The sequence below is a fragment of the Andrographis paniculata genome, unplaced genomic scaffold (assembly GCF_009805555.1).
Source record: "Andrographis paniculata isolate CXL003 unplaced genomic scaffold, ASM980555v1 Contig79END, whole genome shotgun sequence".
Lineage (NCBI taxonomy): Eukaryota > Viridiplantae > Streptophyta > Magnoliopsida > Lamiales > Acanthaceae > Andrographis > Andrographis paniculata.
The window spans coordinates 48,444-67,353 of NW_026137616.1; the positions used below are offsets into that span (position 1 = coordinate 48,444).

An 18,910-nucleotide genomic window follows, 5' to 3' on the forward strand; every position below is an offset into this window, starting at 1 on the left:
TACGTATATATAAATAAATTAAAATCATAAACTCAAAAAATGGTTAATTTTGCATAATGGGGCCTCACTGTCGAGCAAAGCCCATAAGTCAATTTTGGTGGCGAAGGTCACACTCTGGCAAGTAGGCCCAGTCGTACCAAACCCAATTAAAGAATCATACTTAGTGGGCCATTGATTAGATTTTGGGCTTTATAATATCTTTCAAATTTTTATTTTAGTTTCACTTTATTATGAAAACATTTTCTTATATATACAACATATTTCACCACAAAAATGGTAACATTTCTTTTATTCCCATATAATTTTTTAAGTGGCTTTTAATTCTAGTAAATATACTGATGGGTAAGTACGGCCGGCCCAATTAGATCTTAGTGGGCCAAAGTAAAAAGCCCAATAATAACATTTCAACTTTCAAAAGCCACAATGGAAAACATCAAATTAATTTGTATAGAACTGAACTGATGCAAAAGTGTTTTAATTATTTATATATTATTCCCACCAAATTTCATTTGCGCATGCCTAAGTCCTACGAAATTAAGCTGTGTAAGTAAGTTTTTCAGAATCCCTTTTTTACAGTAGAATGAAAGCAAAACAGATACAATAGAAGAAGAAGAAGAAGAAGAAGAGTCGAGACATTATAAAAGGATAGGGTAAGAAAAAGAAGATAAAAATGAAAAGCTTCCATGGAGTGTAAAAATCACTACTTCTATTTCGACAAAGGCCAAGTAGAGACACCTGACTGAGGTTAACGTTAGCCGTCGAAACGACGGCGACCAGACCGTCACGGCGCGGCGGCTGGCCGGGCCGGGCCGTTGGCTTCCGACATTTTCTGAATGATCGCCGTCATCCTGTTGATGATGACTTCGAACGAAGGACGATCCTCAGGGTTGCTGCATTAACGCAAGTATATTTCGATAGATCAATAACATGTTCGATCTCTTACATACGGAGATGTTAGAACAGCTAATTCAGATCTTTACCTTTTCCAGCAGTCGGAGATGATGGAAGAAACTTGAGGGTCTATGTTGTCGGGAATGTCCAGCCTGCGATCCATGAATCCGACGACTCCAACAACCTTTTACAAACACGCCCAAATTAGCATTCGACGAGGATTTTACACTATTCTTTAGAAGTAAAAGTTACCTGTAAGGGATTGAGGTTGCTCCATGGGACACATTCGGTCATAAGCTCCCATAGGATGACGCCGAAGCTGAATATGTCCGACCTGTTGGAAAGGAAATTCGATGTTTAGCTAGAGAAATTCAGCGTAAAGATTTTGTCGAAAAGAGCACCGGAGGATTACTTTTCTGTCGAGGGTTCGTTTCGAAGAACTTCAGGCGCCATCCATTGAGGCTGCAGTGTTTCGAAAGATTACAAATGAAAAAGTTAAACAAGAAGGATCACGGGGTTTAATCGAAACAAATTCAATCGGAAATAGTTAGTGTTTAGGTCTCAACTGTGCCTCTCCCGGATTTCGCCGTCAAGAAAGTCGCGTGCTTTAGCTTCGATAAGCCAAAATCTCCGACCTGAAAGCAGATTTAAAAAAGGGCCTTTTGGTAATCATAATTTAATGAAATTGGAAACATGGTTTGGCGAATTATTTAGTTTGTCGTACCTTGACAGTCCAGCTTTTATCTACTAGGAGGTTCGAAGATTTGAGGTCTCTGTGAACTATGGGAGGATTTCTGTGATGTAAATAGTTCATGCCTCTGGCCTGTATTTGATGAGAAACGACAGTCAGCTTCCAAAAATTAGAACGACGTGAAAGGAAAAGTATAAACTTTCGACAAGAACATACCACATCGATCGCCATCCTAATACGCCGCCTGATGTCCAATGATTGGTTGTTCTTATGAAGCGTTTTGAAGAGACTCCCCCTGATCGCATCCGATGCAACGTTTGAATCGTGTATCATCAACCAATTCGATAACGAATTTTCGCAACAAGTAAATACCTGATTAGGTACTCGGTAACCATGGCGAGCTTTTCTTCGGTGCAGACGGCTCCCATGAACAGCAACACATTCGGATGTCTCAGTCTTCTCATAATATCGATCTGATCCATAGTTTTGGTTTTAAGTTTCAAATCAACAATCATATCGAGCAATCGTTGTGTTTTTATCAAAGAGTCGATTTTACCTCCTTTTTATAGTCGAGCAAAGTCTCCTCGGAGTATTGATTACCGAAATAAACCTTAACAGCAACATCCTGAGAAACAAAACGTAAAAGGAACATTCGTCATCTTCTCAATTCTTTAAAATTAGACATTTTTTGTACCGAAACATATCCCCATACCGATCCGTTCCACACTCCACGATAGACAACGGCGTATGAACCTGTAAAATCAGCACATCAGGATAAACAAGATATACAAAAACAATCGAAAACAAAGTTTAGCACATGAGTTGGCGTTTCTTCAACGTTACCTTGCCCGATTTCCTCCTTCACCTGCAGATCTTCCCATCGAATCTCACTATTCACAACCTTGTGCGGATCATTTTCGTTTCTACTCAACGAGCTTTCTCCACTGCCCACACTCTCCCCTGAACTTGGAGTCTTAATCGAACCAGATTGTCGGGCAGGCGCATCTTCTTGCCGAATCACTTTCTTGTCATGCTGGGATGAGTTTGTTCTTTGCAACCTGTCGGGAGATCTATGCCCGTCGAATTGCCCTTGATACGCACCTGAAAAATCCGCTTACGATCACACAAGATCTTGTGAAAACATCACATAGAATCCTGATTAGGATCAAGATGTAGAAACATCACACGTACTTTTCAATGGATCTTTGCGATGACTCGCTTCGTAAGCCGCTTCCTTCTCCTTCCTCCTGAAATTATGGTCAGAACCATTTTGCAGAAGGTACTCATCCACTTCTCTCTCCAAGCTTCTCGCCCCTCCCAAATGCACGTTAGAAACGGGCTTTACTCCCTACAAATATCGAGCACGACACACATCGTAACAAATACACAATCGATCACAGCCTAAGCTTGAAACTGAAGTAAATAGGAAAGTATCATCATACACTTCTTGAAGGTTGAATAAATTCCTTCTCCGAGCTCACCACTTCCGGTCTGCTCGCTGGTCCCATGGAAACGCCGATATGAGGCTTTCCCATCTGCAGTGTTTACGGTTTTAAAAATTCAATTTAATTGCAGTTAGGCTTAATCTAAATCTTTCAAAATAATATTTACAGGAGCCCTCGGCGGTCTATTGATCATGTCGTAGCTATCTACATCAGTGTCGTCATACTCGGGTGTCGCTCTAGGGGCAGCTTCCCCTTGTTTCCGCGGCAGAACCTTTGAAGCCTGATCGATCAGAAGATGAGCTAATTCACAGAAGGCAATAAACACAATTATCCAAAAAAAAATGATCGAGTACCATATTGGAGACAGAGTTTGCGATTTGTGGCACAGCCGAGATGCGCGGCTGTGGTTGCCAGTAAATTTTCTTCACATGTTTACGGCCATCGTAGTGGTCGCTGATTTGATTAGTAGGTCCAGATTTAGTGTGATTGAATATGGCTGCATCGCTCGATACAGTGACGATTGCAGCAAGCTCTCCGTCCTCATACAGCGCACTTTTGGTCACCATTCCCATGAAAATTTGCCCGGATCTCTTCCTCAGAGGGAGCTGGCCGGCCCAGGCGCGCCTGGTGTATAGCTTGTCAACAATTTCTTGAGTCGACAGACTGTTTTCTACCTCAAGATGAAGTTCGGAAATTCTTCGTCCTAATATATCGTTCGCTTTGTATCCGTATAGTTTCTCAGCTGCACGGTTCCTGTAACGTAATAAATTTCATTCATGATACACATATATACAATCAGGCCAAAACTAGCAAAGAGTTCCGGTAGCATTCTTGTCGCCAAATGCTCGATTTTTATGAACTTAACTTCCAAAGGGAAATGTTGTCGGAATGCATAAGTTCAACAAAGGATCTGTTTTTTTTTTATTAATGTTCACAACTTGCAGATGATGATTATAACTCAATCTTGATTATTACATAAGTTGGGAATGCAAGAAATCCAAAATTGGAAATAATCCAAATGTGAAACACGAGGAACACAACAACACAACTTCAAGCTCTTGCATGTCAATGCAAAAAACCAAAATGTCAAAAGGGTTTTCTATAACAGGGAAATTGCTAAATTAAAAGTCAAAACAATATATAAGGGATCGCCATCAATGATAGTTATTATCTACCTGAAGAAACGTGGCTCCATTAGAGATCACAGAAATTACTCTTCCCTTCAATTATTTCCAAAATTAGACCTATTAATAATAATCCATCTTTTGTGGCTCTCGATTTCCAACACCTCTAAGTCAAATCCCTCAAAAGTCATCCCTTTTACCTCACCCCACCCCTTTAATTTTATTTTTTTTTAGAAAAAAATTAAATACAAAAAGAAGTAAGATATCAATGGCCAGAAATGTTGGGAGTCAAAACTGATATTTCCAGAAATGGAATAGCAAAGACTGATACATGAATAGAACAGTAAAAAGATCACCAGTCTCCACAGCAAACTGAAAATGGCAAAATCACAGCAATTTCCAATAACCATAAACAGGCATTTAATTGAATTCCACCATCAATTGGTATCATCTAATTATCAGAGCTTTATCAATCTCAGGTCAAACCAATTCAATTTGCAAAATCAAATCATCAAATAAAACAGTGAGGAAGAAAAGAGGTTAAAATTAGGTTTAACAAATTACCAATAAGTAATCTCTCCGGGGATGATTCTGTAGACGTAAAGTGCATGACCCATCTGCTCCAGCACACGCCTGTACGGACTCTCGACGAAGTAGGCCCCCGGAATGGAGGCCCACCCCGGCAGCCGCCCTAAATCGCCGGTATCCGCCGTCAAACCCCGATTCCTAATATTAGCATTACGGTTGTGATGAATGATGGCCCTCTCTTCCATCAGAACCTGGAATTGCTCCTGGAGCTTCTGGTGGCTCGCTTCCAGGCCCTGGAATCGATCCATAAGGAGGCGGTAGAAGCTCTCCTGCCGCTCGTCGACTCCGGCCATGGCGGAGATGGTGGTGATGGCGATGGTGCGAAATGGGCATATGGGTTGGGGGTCGGGTAGAAGGGGGGGTTTTTGCAAATGGGCAGAGCCCTTTTGTAGCTGGAATTCGACCAATTTTTTTTTCTCTAAATTCAGATTTGGGGAACACAAAATTTTTTTTTAAAGGTTTGTTAAAATCGATTTCCCGATTATTTAATGAGCCAAGGCGTATCGTGGGGCAAAAGGCCGTCAACCACGTGGCGGTTGCCGCCTTCCTCCGGAGGCTGACCTATAGCGGAGGAGGTGAACTTTTGGGAGTTTGCGGTCGGGTCGGATCGGGCCGCCCTGACCCGGTCTCTCGGGATTTGGGAAACTGAACTGGACCTGTCTTAATTTATGCGCCCTTTCGTTTCAACCTCGGATCGTATTTAGCTTACAGCTCTCTTCTGACCAACAATAATATTATAATAATATAATAAATTGGAACAAATAAAAATAAAATAAAAATATTTGAAATTATATGTAGCAGAAATAGAAATTGGCAATAAGGCATTTTCAGTAACGAGCATATATGTGATCTGACAATTCCTTAAAATTCACACAAATTTTAAATAAATAAATAATTATATATATATATATGTGTGTTGAAAATCAAAAATTCAAAACCCAAACCAATGCGGAAAGATATTACTAAAAATTAGGTCATATTTAAAAAATCGATATATGGATTTGCGTTGTGGGAACGAATTTTCATTGGTTTTTATTGCATTATGATTTACAGTGGAATAAAATAATAATTGATAAATATATATATATATATATATATAGCTGTGTATTTACGTTTCGCTTCTATCAATGATTATTTTAAAAATAATTAATAAAGTTCGTGTATTGAAAGTCGTCACGTCACGTATGACTGGAAAAAAATATTAATCCCGAATTGCTTAGCCGTTGGTGATGGGATTTCAGCACGTGATTGACACCCAATAGTGAGGATTTTCTATAAATACATATTTCTTGAGGGATGAGGCAATAAATGAGATGTAACGTAACTATAATACCAAAAAATCTCATATTAAGATTTTAAACAGGCCAGAGAGATATATAGAGACATTCCCTTTTTATTAATACTGACTATTTTTATTGCATATATAAATATATATATAATTTTATTATTATTTTTTTTATAGCAATTAATGTGTGTGTGTCATTTTTTGAAACATTATTAGAACTGAAGCTCCATAGATATATAGCATCGTGACTCTTGTCTACCAAATATCTGTTTGGTTAATCGAAATTAGATAATATTGCTTTTAATGTTTTTCATTCAATATATTTTTTAAACTTTTTTAATTATGTAGGACATATTTACAAAAAAAAAAAAAAATCATTTTTTTTCTAAATAAATTAATGTTAATTATATATTTTTTGCTAAAAGAATATTTACATTGAATAACTATTATTAAGGTATGGTTGTTACTTTTACACATTAATAATAATAATAATAACCAAATATTAACCAAATAAATCTCATTCCAAGTAATACAATTGAACATCTAACAACAATTTGAAGTGATATATTTTATGTAGTATAAACAAGTTTTTTATATAATATTTTTGATGTAAAATTTGTTGTTGGTATAATTTTTCTTAAAATGATATTTTTTAGAGAAAAAAAAATGAATAATAGGAATCTAGACAGCCACATCCAAACACACCCAATGTCTTGGGCACATTACTTAGTTTTGGAAAATCTTGAATTTATTTTAAATTAAAAAGAATTAACATAATGATTTAAATGAATAATCGATTTTGAATATAATGTTATGAATTAACATAAACATTGGATTTGATAATTATATAGTGTGAAAATAAACATGAAGATACAAATAACCGCGCATACATTAAGTGTCGCAAGGTCATATTTGATGAGTCACTTATAGAAATAAATAAATAAAGTCATATATAATGGCAAGTTGACATTGGAGTAATGCACCGCGTTTGCATCTATCTATGTGGTCACAATTATGTTTAATATATATATATATATATATATATTTATGAATATGGTGTTTTAAGAAATATAGATATTATATTAATAGTGGGTAAAAAGTGTGGGTTAAAGTTTTTTTTTTTTTTTTTTTTTACATTGTGGGTGTATTAGTATAAAAAGTAGTAGCAATTATATAATAATAATAAAAGAATAAGAGTAATTTTACAGTGATATGATTATTTATGAAAACAAAGACTATTGTTTTGGAACGGATAAAAATGATAAACAGAACTATTATATTGGGACGGATGAAATATATGTTTACTTACATAATTAATGAATCATTTTGAAATTTGAATTTGGGTATTTTTCTTGTTGCGACATGAACTAATTTAGGCTTTGTTTAGACAAGAGTTCCAAAAATTTTTGAAGATTTTTTAAAATAGTAAAATAAATAAATAAATAAAATATTTTATATAATATTTTATAAGAGAAAATAAATGTTCTATATATAATTTTTTGAAACAACTTTTCAAAAATATATACATCTAAATAATTATGTCTTAGATTTTTTAAATGCGATTCACACTTGTGTTGAAAATGAAACAAGTTGGTTGAAGTCAATATATCTATAATAATAATAATAATAATTTAAAATAATAAATAAATGTTCGATCATTTAATGCAAAAGGCGATGTTAATGATGAATGAAAAAAATCAGGATGATGTTAATAACATATTGTAAAGAAACAATAAGTACAGTCGATAAATAAAAATATCACATGTTGTATTGAGGGTGTGTTTGTTTGGAGGACATTCTTCAAAATCTTCTATTTATCAAAAATAAAAAATAAAAATCTCGAAAAATATCAAATGAAAACCTATTTATATATATATATATGATAGTAAAAATCAATTTTACATTCAAAATATTACATCAACACCTATTTATATCATATCATACAACTATTCAAATTCAAAAATTTTACTGTTCAAATCTCAAACTCAAAATCTAAACCCCAAACAAATTAAAATATGTGTAGAAATATAAAATGATTTTGAAATTTTTACTTGAATGTGTTCAAATCTCTTATTATCATTTGTTTCGTAAAATAGTTGGAATGAATATTTTTACTTTTTACCTGAGATATAAATAATTGTGTAAGTAATATAAAAATAATAAATATATGTAATATATTAATTTTTTATTTTTTTTTGTAAAACACGTGTTTTGCACCCCGAGTTTGATTAGCGTTGATTTGAAATTGAAAATTTTCTTTAAGCTTGATTTATGAAGAACCATGAATTAATTATGCTTATTTGTATTTGAAATAAATAAATAAAACAAACCCTAAATTGAATTCCAAATATCAAAGTTAAAATGTGACTTTTAGAGTTACTATTTGGACTTGAAAATGTAGAATGTTTTACTATTAGATAAGTTTGTAATATCATTTAAATATACATCTATATGATATTTTGAATATATATACATACATTTGTAATTATATATTTTTAATAATAATAATAATAACGGAATCTAGAAGCCAACCCTAATTCAAAACTTCAAATACACCATTAAACTTGAAAATTCAGCCTAAATTTGATTATAAATTTACTATGTATGGATCATATCTATAAATGATTAATATTTCAAAAAATAAAAATAAAAATATTATACATTCACACTATATACTGATACTATACATATTTTATTTATTTATAAAAATAATAATAATTTAATATAAAATAATGAGTTTGTTAATTTTGTGTGTTTGGATAGAAGTATGAAATTTTGTATTTGTAATATAAAAAAAAAATAATATTATTAATTAATTTATTAATTTTTTATGAGTGAGTAAAATATATATAAGTTTTGTAAAATAAAAATCATATAGTTTTTTTTTTTGTGATCTTAACATGAAACAATGCTACTCACTCTACATAGTTACAATAAAAAAATATACAGAATTTAAAAAGAAATTAATATTAAAATTTAAAAAAATAAAAAAACAAAACATGATCAAAACCATTCATTCCATATTATCTAAGTTTGGTGGATTAATTATTTTCTTGATGGATATATAAATATTCACCATGTTTACAATATAATTCAATATAATTTATCTCATTTAATAATATAATTTAAAATTTTTTGAATATAAAATTTTAAAGAACAATAATAGGACTAAGATGCAAAGCTTGACACAAAATGTAATAAAATATGAAAGGGATTTTAAATCAACCTTGGAAGACCCAAATCTTGATACAATGTATTTTATAAACTTGAGAATATATAATAATTATTATTATAAATAATAGATTAACGATGATGGTACGGTCTCATATTCAAGCTACAGCCACCCTTATTTGTTTATGGTTAAATGATTCCACCAATGAAGCAGATGCTTGCGGTACAATTTTTTGTGTTTCATTATTGACCCGCATGTGTTCCCTTCCCTTCCAGATAGAGAAGATTAAGAAGAAACAATTAAACAATTAAGTAGTGAATGGCCATTGGCCAACCCCAGCAAGGAGCTTAAGACCTTCATTGATCTGCTTATGGAAGTCAACATGGCAATTGCCACAAGAATATACTCTTCCCCTTGGCCTGTATTGGAAAACCAAAATGTTCTGTTTTTTTTTTTTTGTTTATGATGTGGGCCTGATAGGGTGGGTGGGGTGTGCTGCAGTTCTGGGCTAGGGGAGACTACGATAAAGGCCCGAATATATGTAAAAGGTAGAGAATGGTTTGGGTTGGTTTTTTTCAGGGACAGTGATACTGCGATTGTACAGAGTTGTTGGTGATGATGATTGATAAAGAGGTTGACAATTGAATCGCTATTTTTTCGAGGAGGATCGTTTTATTTATTTTTTTTTTTTGTGCGTAGATTGATTATCATCGCAGGTCAGCTCTAACTGGTCGGTATCTTCTGAAGGTACTGGATCGCTCTATCTGTTCATAGAATTGAATCTGTTATCGTTTTATTATTATTGAAATTTGAATGTATGTGGGAATTTTGGACTTGGCGTTTCGATCTTGTCTTGTGAGGAATTTAATTGTTGCGTTTGATTGCGTTTCTCGGACTGGTTCCGATTTGAGGATTGTGTACGGAAGAAATTGAGTTCAATGGCTTTCCATTTTTACTTTAGATTGTGATTTTGATCATTTTCATTTCTTTCTTCTTCTAGTTCATGTCGGAGATTGATGAGGGAAGTAATTAGGTGAAGAGGTTGCCTATCACCTGCATTTACGTTTCCAAATTTTTTTGGCATTGGAGAACAAAATTGTGAACTTACTGTGGCTAACTATTGGACGAAGTCCTCTTGTATGCCTAGCAATCAATTTGGCATTAGAACCCTAGGGTTAGAATAACAAATATTGCTGGGATTTGATCTAATAATATCAAAGCCAAGTGTGTTTGAATATGTTATTATGCTTCATTGGAAAACCCAAGTGTAGCTTGAAGAACCAAATATTTCTATCGACTTTGTTCATCAGATGGAAGGATATTGATAGTTATTTTGATACATGAACCAAGAAGTATTGAGAATGCCCAGCTGTGGATGGGTGTTGAATTTAATTTTGTTCACTATAATGTATACTCTCTGCACCTCTTCGAGGTTTATAATAATTTCATCGATATTCCAAGAAAATCCTATACATATGAAGGACCTATAACTTAGTGGCCAAATTTTCCCACATGTTGATCTTAATGGTTTCCTTTTATTATCTGTGCAGTCTTTCGTTAAAGTTGCTAATTGTTATTCAACTAAAGTCAACTTTGAAAATATGTGAATTGTTTCATGAGATCAATTTTCCAGTTGCAGACTCTAATATCTTGATCCCTGATTTTATTAGGTTCTCATAAAAATTTTACTGATAAATTGGTAACGAAGTTAAGAGTTCTCCCTGGAAGACGAATGACCTTTGCCCCCTTTTCTTTTGAGGAATAAAAAATGTCGGGGATTCTCAGTGTAAGTTTCTTCCTTCTTTCACCTGCTTAGTTCCTTTATGTGTGTCACATTGCTACTGTACATATTGGATTAATGAAGTAGAAATCCATCTTTGTCCTTTATTCCTCACAACATGTAGGGATACAGTGTCAAGCCAATTGCACATGGTTGCAAGTTCAATAATTTTGAATATGTCTTGATGTTAAATGTGCACTATAACTCTGATGCAGCCAGGATTGAATGGATCAAATTCAAACCTTCCAGATAACCCTGGAAGAGTTTTTGCAACTTCATTTTCTGTTCAGTCGGGTTCCTCTGGTGCTGTTTTAAATCAGTCTGGTAGGTATATAACAAGTGTTGGGTTAAGAATTATTACAGGAGATGTATAAAAATAAAATAATACGCATTCTACTCATTAACTATGAAACATTCAAGGGCTCCATAGCATGCTTGGTAACTATAACATGACAAACATACCTGGATCTTTGGCGTCAAGAAATTCGATGAATCTTGGTGTTCCTCCAAGTGGTGTCCAACAAACTCCAGGAAGTGTGTCTAATGGGCGATATGCAGTAAACAGTCTTCCTAATGCATTATCTCAGGTATAACATTCTGTCGAGCTTTTTGGTTGACTACATCAATCTTTCATGTTAATTTCTTGCATATACATTAAATTATTTCATGTTAATAATTTGTACAATTTCTACTTCCCATGTAGTTATCTCTTGGAAGTTCACATACTCGTTCAGGAGGTGCAAATACTGTGGGTAGGGTGTTATCTATATTATAATGTAAATTACATATATGCATACATAACCTCTGATTGCGTAATTTGTACTCTTAGGGCCAGGTGTGCTTCCAAATATAAGCGGAGGAATAATTTCAAATGCTATAGGTGGTTTGGGGGGTGGGGGCAATAGTTCTAGAGGTCCAAGCTCTGGTGGGGCGGGATATATTCCTGGCCTTGCATCTCGGCTGAATTTTAGTGGTATGATTTTATTACCAATATTCTTCCTTGCACACCGAAGTTTCTAGATGCGTGCTTATACTTGGTTTTCATGAAGAGAGTAGTTGGGGCTGCTCAAAACATCATCTTACACAAACCAGATAGTTGCTAAAATTTTGAAATAAAAGCCCAGCCAAAATTTATGTATACTGGCTGCTTGTGGGTGCTTATCTTTATATGCTGGTATCAGATGTATTAATGTTAATCTGTACCATACCGAAGATTATTCATTAGAACTTGTGAACTTGGAACCAAGGAAAGTAATGTGGTGGGGTCACAGAATATTCATCCGGAATGTGCTAACTTGGAATCATGAAAAAGTAATGTGGCATGCTACTTTTGTTGCTGTTTTTTTATGATGGGTTAAATTCTCAGGTCCACAGGTCATGTCCATGCTTGGCAATTCTTATTCTGGTGCTGGTGTGCCAGTGTCTCAAAATCAGTTTCAAGCTGGGAATAATAATATTAGTTATATGGCATTACTAAATGATGTGAATATCCATGACAGTGCTAATTTTGATATAAACGATTTTCCTCAGCTATCAGGACGCCCTACTTCTGCTGGAGGTTCTCATGGTCAGATAGGTAATGCAACTAATGGTCGCATCAAATTGCTATTGCCTGTTATTTTTTTGTAGTCTCACCATTGTTAATATGAAGGTTTGCTGCAAAAGCATAACATTGGTTTCACCCAACAGAACCAGGAATTTAGCATTCAGAATGAGGATTTCCCTGCTTTACCAGGATACAAAGGTGCTTATTTTAGAGACATATCATGTGCACTGCAGATTGATTTAATCTCTATATGGTCCATTGTAAATCTACATGATTTGGGGGTCTCCTGAATAATGCTTTTGGCAAAAGATTACTAATTCGATCAATGATTTCCAAATAGATTATTCTGTGCCTTTCTGCTATCACAGACAGCTCCATATCTTCTTATGGTAACCTGTACATTCTATTTTGTATGTCAATTGTCTGAAACAACAGTTTATACTTTCTTAGTCAAGGTGTTCTACTTTTGTTTTGCTTATATTCCATCTGATTGATCTTCTTTTGGTTGGGGGGTTCTTGGAACTTTATTAAAGTTGTAGCATTTGTGTGGATATCATGTTAATGTGTGAATATAGCGGCTGATTTTCCAAAGACATAAAAGTTTTAAGATGCATAGCTGTTAAGGCTTCTTTGTTCCACAGGTAAACTAAATCTAAATAAGGGGGAAAAGCAGAATGAAGTTTATTCTAAATTAGCTATGCTATGAAGAAAGGTGTTAGAATGTATCTATCTCGATGCAACAATGTCGCTAGAGAGTTAAGAGATTATCCAACAGTAGCATATAGTGTGTGACTATGCTTGATATTGGATTTCTGGAATAAACAGCAATATCAGTTTCATTCTTAGCAATCTTTATTTAATGTTTAGTCAAGAGCCAGTATAAACTGAGAATTTACAAGAACCATTGTGCTTTCAGATAATGTCACTCGGATTTATAAATATTGTTTTATCAGGATACTGTAATTGTTGTATACGCCTTTATAAAATACAGGTGGTCTTAATGTTGGCGGTACGGCAGAATATACTCACAACGCACACCCAAAAGAGCCAATCCATGACAGTATGACTAATTTAATGCAATCTCAGCAATTACCTCAAATACCTGTAAGTTATGGTACTCGAATATGGTTTACTTGGGACTTTGTAAACACCTGTCTACTTACTGCCTAGTAATTTTCTAGATGGGAAGGTCTTCTAGTTTTAATTTTGGAACCGCCTATTCATCTCATCATCCGCCACAACATCGTTCTTCATCAATAAGTGGAAGTGGGGTTTCCTATCTAACATCAGGCAACCAAGATATCTATGGTTCTGAGGTAAGCATGTTGATAATTTTCATTATTTTCAAAATGTAAGTCATTGATCTGCTGTAATAATTATTTTGTGGCTTCCCATTGCTTGGGATTTTCTCAGCAGTACCAGCAATTCTTGCAACCTCAGTCTCGTTTTGTCAATCCGTTCAGAGATAAAGAGATTAGATCCTCTCAGGGATCCCAAGCCTTACCTGATCAATACGGTATGCTCAGTTTAGCAAACATTGTAAAAATGGTGAATCCAGCTTTGACTTCTCTCTCACTTGGAATTGACCTGACAACTCTTGGTCTGAGTTTAAACTCGTCCGAGCCTATCCACAATAAGTTTGCATCTCCCTGGTCCGAGGATCCTGTCAGAGGAGAGCCAGAGTACAATGTTCCCGAGTGTTATTATACTAAAACAAGCCCTCCACTGAAGGTAGTTTTTTTCTATGATTTAGTTATGCAGGGTAGGATAGCACTTGAATCACACTCGTACCGTTTGTAACTCATTTATCGGTGCAGCAAGGCTCCTATACAAGATTCCGGCCAGAGACATTGTTTTACATCTTTTACAGGTAACTGAACTAAGGTTTCAGTTGGGTCCTGCAATACGACAATTCTAATCTTTGCTATTATTATGTCTACCCTATAGCATGCCGAAAAGCGAGGAACAGCTCTTTGCAGCAAATGAACTGTAAGTTGCCATATCTTTTCTTATTTCAGCAACACAGTGTTTTGTGCTGATCAAAAGTGTTCAATTGATAACATATGGTCGCTGTGTGTTTATCCATGGAGTTTGCCTGCTATGATCTCACCCAACTTGTTGTACATTCTTCCGTTTGCAGCTGCAACAGGGGATGGCTCTATCACCGAGAGCACCGCGTGTGGCTAACCAGGGCAACAGCTATGGAACCTCTGATCAAGACGAGCACTTACGAACGCGGTTGCTACTTCTGTTTTGATCCCAATACCTGGCAGACAGCAAGAAAGGTTTGTGTTGCTCATGGTCTTGCTTGTCCTGGAACAACTAAACAACAAATTTTGTGGTTGCTAATTCTGTTGTATCTTTGCAGGAAAACTTTACTCTGCAGTATGAAATGATCGAGCAAAGGCCATCACTACTTAAGCAGCAACAGCAGCAGCAGCAGCAGCAGCAGCAGCAGGCTGTTTAGCAGATTAGTTTAAATTAATAAATAAATTGTACTTGTAACATTCACGTTGCTCCAATGTCCAAAGAACTCAACGAGATCTTTCATTTTTATTTTATTTTTTCTCCACCCTGAAAATAATTTTTGCTTTTTTTCTCTCTCTCTCTCTCTCTCTCTATATATATAACTTTATAACTATAATTTGTATAACAAATTTTTGTTCATGGGTCATTATTCATTTTTTAAAAAATATTATATTATATATATTTTTTTGTATAAAATATTAAATCAAATATTAAAATATTAAATCAAATATTTATGGGTTAATTGGTTGTGTGACCGAAATTATATGGGTTGATAGTACTTGGGTTCAATCTATAATAAATGGGTCCAGTTTAGAATTGTATCGAAAATTAGGGGTTAAATTGCAAAACAATGCAGGACCATTCCTAAATTAGCCGCTACCTTTCTCTCGAATTCCGATAAGCCCACGGATCAGCCTACTGGCACCGGAGCTGCTTCAAAAGATAAATTTAAGCAAAATGATGAACACGAACAACGAACAAAGGAAGGAAGGAAGGAGAGAGGCTCATATCAAGTGTAGATTGGGAAAAGGTAATTCATAGTGGCGAATAACTGATAGATGAAATTGAAGATGAAAGTCTATTGTGTGCCAAAAGCCAGCCCTCTGTGTCTCACAGAGGGGGCTGCAACATCGAAACCTTCACAATCTTTCATCTATCTCCGCAACTCTACCCTCTCTCTTTTTAATCACAGCCGCCCGTCCTTCCAGCTTTAGAATCAGAATCAGAATTATAGGAATATAGAAATCGACATGGAAACCGATATGGAGACGGTCACACTACGCACACACGCACGCACTATTGAACTGTGTTCTAGGGTTAGGTTTATATGCCGTACGCACATATTATATAACGATCGTAGGGTTAGGGTTTCTCTGTTACATCAAGCAACTGGGACTGGCGGCTTCGTCATTTCCATTTAAATGCTAAATGGACTGAACCCAAATGCTTTTTGGGTTCGGCTCATTTTGTTTTCACATGTTCGATCCATTAATTTTTTGTGATTTGATTCGAAAAAATAATGTGGTCCAATCAAAACAGTATAGTCATTGATACATTTCGCTAGTGCATCATATTCTGTAGGAAAAGCAAAAAAGTGAAACAGTGTAAAAAAGGTAACAATTAAACTTTACATATTCACAGAGGATATTCTGAATGAATGTTTCTTTCTGTGGATTTCCTTGACCTGTCATTGTCTGTACCGTATATGTTGTGTAAACGTAATGAACCAAAATGTTTCTTGAATCCCCGACTAGTTTCCCTGCATCAATCGCTCCCCTATATGACGGACCATTCATTTACATGTCCCTTTTTGTGTATCTTTTACCTAGTTGATTCTTGAAAGTCCCTGCTTTCACCCATCCAATGGCGTAGCTGTCCATGATCTTTAGTCAGGCTCCTTCTCTTATGGGTCTTTTTTAGTTATTTGAACGTGGAATCCATTTGGAAATTGCAGACCAGGTGTTCGAAGAATGTTCCCTCCCTTGAATGATACCCACCTGGAATTTAGAGGCAAAGGAGGCTAAATATAAATATGCGCCTTCAATCATGCACAAGAAATGGTGGTATGTTTTATATTCTTACTTGTACTTTGTTACGAGGCAATGAAGAAATACAGCCATTTGCAACTTTGTGAAATCTGTTCCAACACAAAACCTCATGCCTCCTCCAAAGGCCATGAAGTTTCTTGATGCACCGTGTGTATTTATTCCCTTCAGTATGCATCCGTATTTCAATTAAGTCATTGGAGTATTTTCACACACACACACACACACACACACACACACATACACATCGTGTATGGAAAACTTACCTCCCATCTCCATGGATTGAAGTCGAGGGGATCTTTATATTTGGTGCTGTTTAGGTGCACAGCTGGAGGACATACCATGACAGCCCAACCAGCAGGAATTGTGTACCCTGCATTGTAAGGTATAAAATCATCTTAGTTTAGTGAAACAGTAGCAAAAGAAACTTGATAAGATTTGAGGTTTGAAACCACACCTTTGAATTTGGTTTCTTGCAGTGTTTTTCTGAAAATCCCTGGTACTATATTGGCCAATCTGACTGTTTCATTGATAACCTGCATAATAATCTTACTAGTGAACTTCATTGTTGCAAAACACTCGCCAAAATCCTTAGAAGATATAGATGTTTATAGCTCACCTGAAATGTGAATTTCATTGATTTGTATTCATTCCATGTCAATCCAGACTCTGAACTTTCCCTCCTTTGAATAATTGTGTTGTGCTCTTCCTGGAGCAAATGTAAACATGTTAGGTTGAATACAACACCAAGGGTCAATCTTAGTTGATTCATAGAGAGTACTCATATTTGCTTACTTACCATAAGTTCTTTCAAAACCAGTGGATGATCTAGCAGAAACTTAACTGCTAAAGTGATTGCTAATGAGGTTGTCTCAAAGCTTGCAAAGAGCAATACGAACATTAAGTCAAGAGCTATTGGCTCTGTGAGAACTGTATCTTCACGCTGAAGTTCTTCCAAGACATAATCAAAGAAATCACTCTGGATTTTCCTTGGGCTTTTCCGCCTTTCTTGTAGCATGGTTTTCAGCATATTCATTGCCTTCTTTCTACCCTGCAGGTCAAAGATAGTAGTGAGATTGCTTCATGTTATGGTGGTTTTGTCATTTATATGGAAATATTACCAAATATAGACAAAATACCTGTAAGCATTTGTGGTAGGCTGTTCCTGGAATGTTCAAAGGAAAGGAGATCAAACCATTTATGAAAGCAACAAAATTCTCCCTTAGATTTCCAGTTGATGTTTTTGCATCATAGCTGATTAGCTTTTTTGCAGTCAGGTCAAATATCATCTGTGCAGTTGCTTCCTTCATATCAATCACATTCTGGTGAGACCATCTTTCCAGGCTTTTCATCGATGCTTTCTCAACCTCTGGAAGCATCTTTTTAAGGCTTTCAGGGCCAAAGAGATTCAGCACCATATTCTTAAGGTACTTGTACATTAAACCATGCTGAGAACCCACATTCTGCCTGCCAAATATTTCAGTGAAGGTCTCAGGATACCAGCTCTGGAACAGCTTTCCCTCTTGCTGGAAGATGTAATAATTAAGATCTGCATCTGTTGATACAATAACAGGCCGTCCCACCAAACTAGTCTTGAATATCGATCCATATCTGAGAAGTTCGCAGATAGGCAAATTATATACATGTGTGTGTGTGTGTGATTAGAAAGATGAAAATGGTTATTTGACAGAAGGATTGCCTGTGAGATTACCTTTGCATTCTCTCCTTTACGAACGGAGGAATGTCGGAAGAAGTGTTGGGAGCAAAGAACTGAAGTGTCTCTCCAACAAGTGGCCATCCCATTGAACCTGGTGGGAGGACCCCATTGCACCTTGGATTCTTCCATTTGTAAATCCAGTTGAAAATGGCTACCAGCAGTAAAGTTCCAATGTAGAAAAGTGGTGAGTACATTGTTGAAATTTCTCAAAGGAAAAATGTACAGAGTATTTCCTGAAGACAAAATTGTTTAATAACCTTTTTTTGCAGGTTTTTGTAGGAAATGAGAAACTCAAGAGGAAAGAGGAGACAGTGCTGCATAGAAGCTGCTGGTCTGATACCCTCGCAGACAACTGCTTATATAGATAGACAGGCAAGAATCTGCAACTACTTTAGTTGACAATTTTTTGTTAAGTTAGTTGTACACAAAAGGTGCAAATAACCAATTGAATAATTCTGTCTCCTGTGCCCCCCTTGATCCTTCGTCAACACTTAATAAAATATTTGTAGAAATTGAGCATGATTAATGAAGGCCACAGGATGCTTTCTCCCCTTCATGTATCTGTGAGCTGTGAAACTTAAACCCACCAATAGGCAGT

At 35.5% G+C, this 18,910-nt stretch overlaps 3 protein-coding genes, 1 long non-coding RNA gene and 1 other non-coding gene across 14 annotated transcripts; 2 read left to right on the plus strand and 3 right to left on the minus strand.

The window, feature by feature from the left end:
* Nucleotides 1-534: 534 nt before the first annotated feature.
* LOC127240674 (uncharacterized) lies at nucleotides 535-5,275 on the minus strand. Its single transcript, XM_051259476.1, has 16 exons — nucleotides 4,716-5,275; nucleotides 3,381-3,780; nucleotides 3,194-3,307; nucleotides 3,025-3,117; nucleotides 2,774-2,930; nucleotides 2,426-2,683; nucleotides 2,295-2,335; nucleotides 2,139-2,207; nucleotides 1,955-2,055; nucleotides 1,799-1,877; nucleotides 1,616-1,714; nucleotides 1,458-1,526; nucleotides 1,304-1,353; nucleotides 1,144-1,225; nucleotides 981-1,075; nucleotides 535-890 (listed from the first exon to the last, which is right to left on the minus strand). Exons 1-16 carry the CDS (start codon nucleotides 5,030-5,032, stop codon nucleotides 782-784), a joined length of 2,133 nt encoding a protein of 710 aa, XP_051115433.1. The 5' UTR covers nucleotides 5,033-5,275; the 3' UTR covers nucleotides 535-781.
* Nucleotides 5,276-9,748: 4,473 nt separating this feature from the next.
* Nucleotides 9,749-15,078, plus strand: LOC127240457 (probable NOT transcription complex subunit VIP2). Of its 3 annotated transcripts, none has more exons than XM_051259156.1 (16): nucleotides 9,749-9,829; nucleotides 9,896-9,943; nucleotides 10,867-10,982; nucleotides 11,192-11,300; nucleotides 11,397-11,563; nucleotides 11,680-11,728; nucleotides 11,806-11,949; nucleotides 12,343-12,552; nucleotides 12,628-12,720; nucleotides 13,514-13,626; nucleotides 13,704-13,838; nucleotides 13,936-14,253; nucleotides 14,340-14,392; nucleotides 14,470-14,511; nucleotides 14,663-14,807; nucleotides 14,891-15,078. In XM_051259156.1, exons 3-16 carry the CDS (start codon nucleotides 10,965-10,967, stop codon nucleotides 14,987-14,989), a joined length of 1,695 nt encoding a protein of 564 aa, XP_051115113.1. In that variant the 5' UTR covers nucleotides 9,749-9,829; nucleotides 9,896-9,943; nucleotides 10,867-10,964; the 3' UTR covers nucleotides 14,990-15,078. The 3 variants fall into 3 exon arrangements, with proteins under 3 accessions (XP_051115113.1, XP_051115114.1, XP_051115115.1); XM_051259157.1 differs by having other exon boundaries at nucleotides 13,939-14,253; XM_051259158.1 differs by lacking the exons at nucleotides 9,749-9,829; nucleotides 9,896-9,943; nucleotides 10,867-10,982 and having other exon boundaries at nucleotides 11,407-11,563.
* Nucleotides 11,220-11,300, minus strand: LOC127240769 (small nucleolar RNA snoR35). Its single transcript, XR_007836361.1, has one exon. It is a non-coding gene; the product is annotated as a small nucleolar RNA snoR35 (small nucleolar RNA).
* Nucleotides 15,079-15,445: 367 nt separating the features above from the next.
* LOC127240461 (uncharacterized) lies at nucleotides 15,446-18,872 on the plus strand. Of its 7 annotated transcripts, none has more exons than XR_007836336.1 (5): nucleotides 15,446-15,580; nucleotides 16,505-16,745; nucleotides 16,916-16,980; nucleotides 17,869-18,496; nucleotides 18,582-18,872. It is a non-coding gene; the product is annotated as an uncharacterized LOC127240461 (long non-coding RNA). The 7 variants fall into 7 exon arrangements; XR_007836335.1 differs by having other exon boundaries at nucleotides 16,505-16,613; nucleotides 17,416-18,496; XR_007836332.1 differs by having other exon boundaries at nucleotides 16,505-16,613.
* Nucleotides 15,550-18,531, minus strand: LOC127240458 (cytochrome P450 87A3-like). 2 transcript variants are annotated; one of them, XM_051259159.1, is made up of 8 exons: nucleotides 18,307-18,531; nucleotides 17,735-18,206; nucleotides 17,395-17,646; nucleotides 17,215-17,304; nucleotides 17,053-17,131; nucleotides 16,862-16,968; nucleotides 16,633-16,760; nucleotides 15,550-16,547 (listed from the first exon to the last, which is right to left on the minus strand). In XM_051259159.1, exons 1-8 carry the CDS (start codon nucleotides 18,504-18,506, stop codon nucleotides 16,454-16,456), a joined length of 1,422 nt encoding a protein of 473 aa, XP_051115116.1. In that variant the 5' UTR covers nucleotides 18,507-18,531; the 3' UTR covers nucleotides 15,550-16,453. The 2 variants fall into 2 exon arrangements, with proteins under 2 accessions (XP_051115116.1, XP_051115117.1); XM_051259160.1 differs by having other exon boundaries at nucleotides 16,862-16,992.
* Nucleotides 18,873-18,910: the final 38 nt, after the last annotated feature.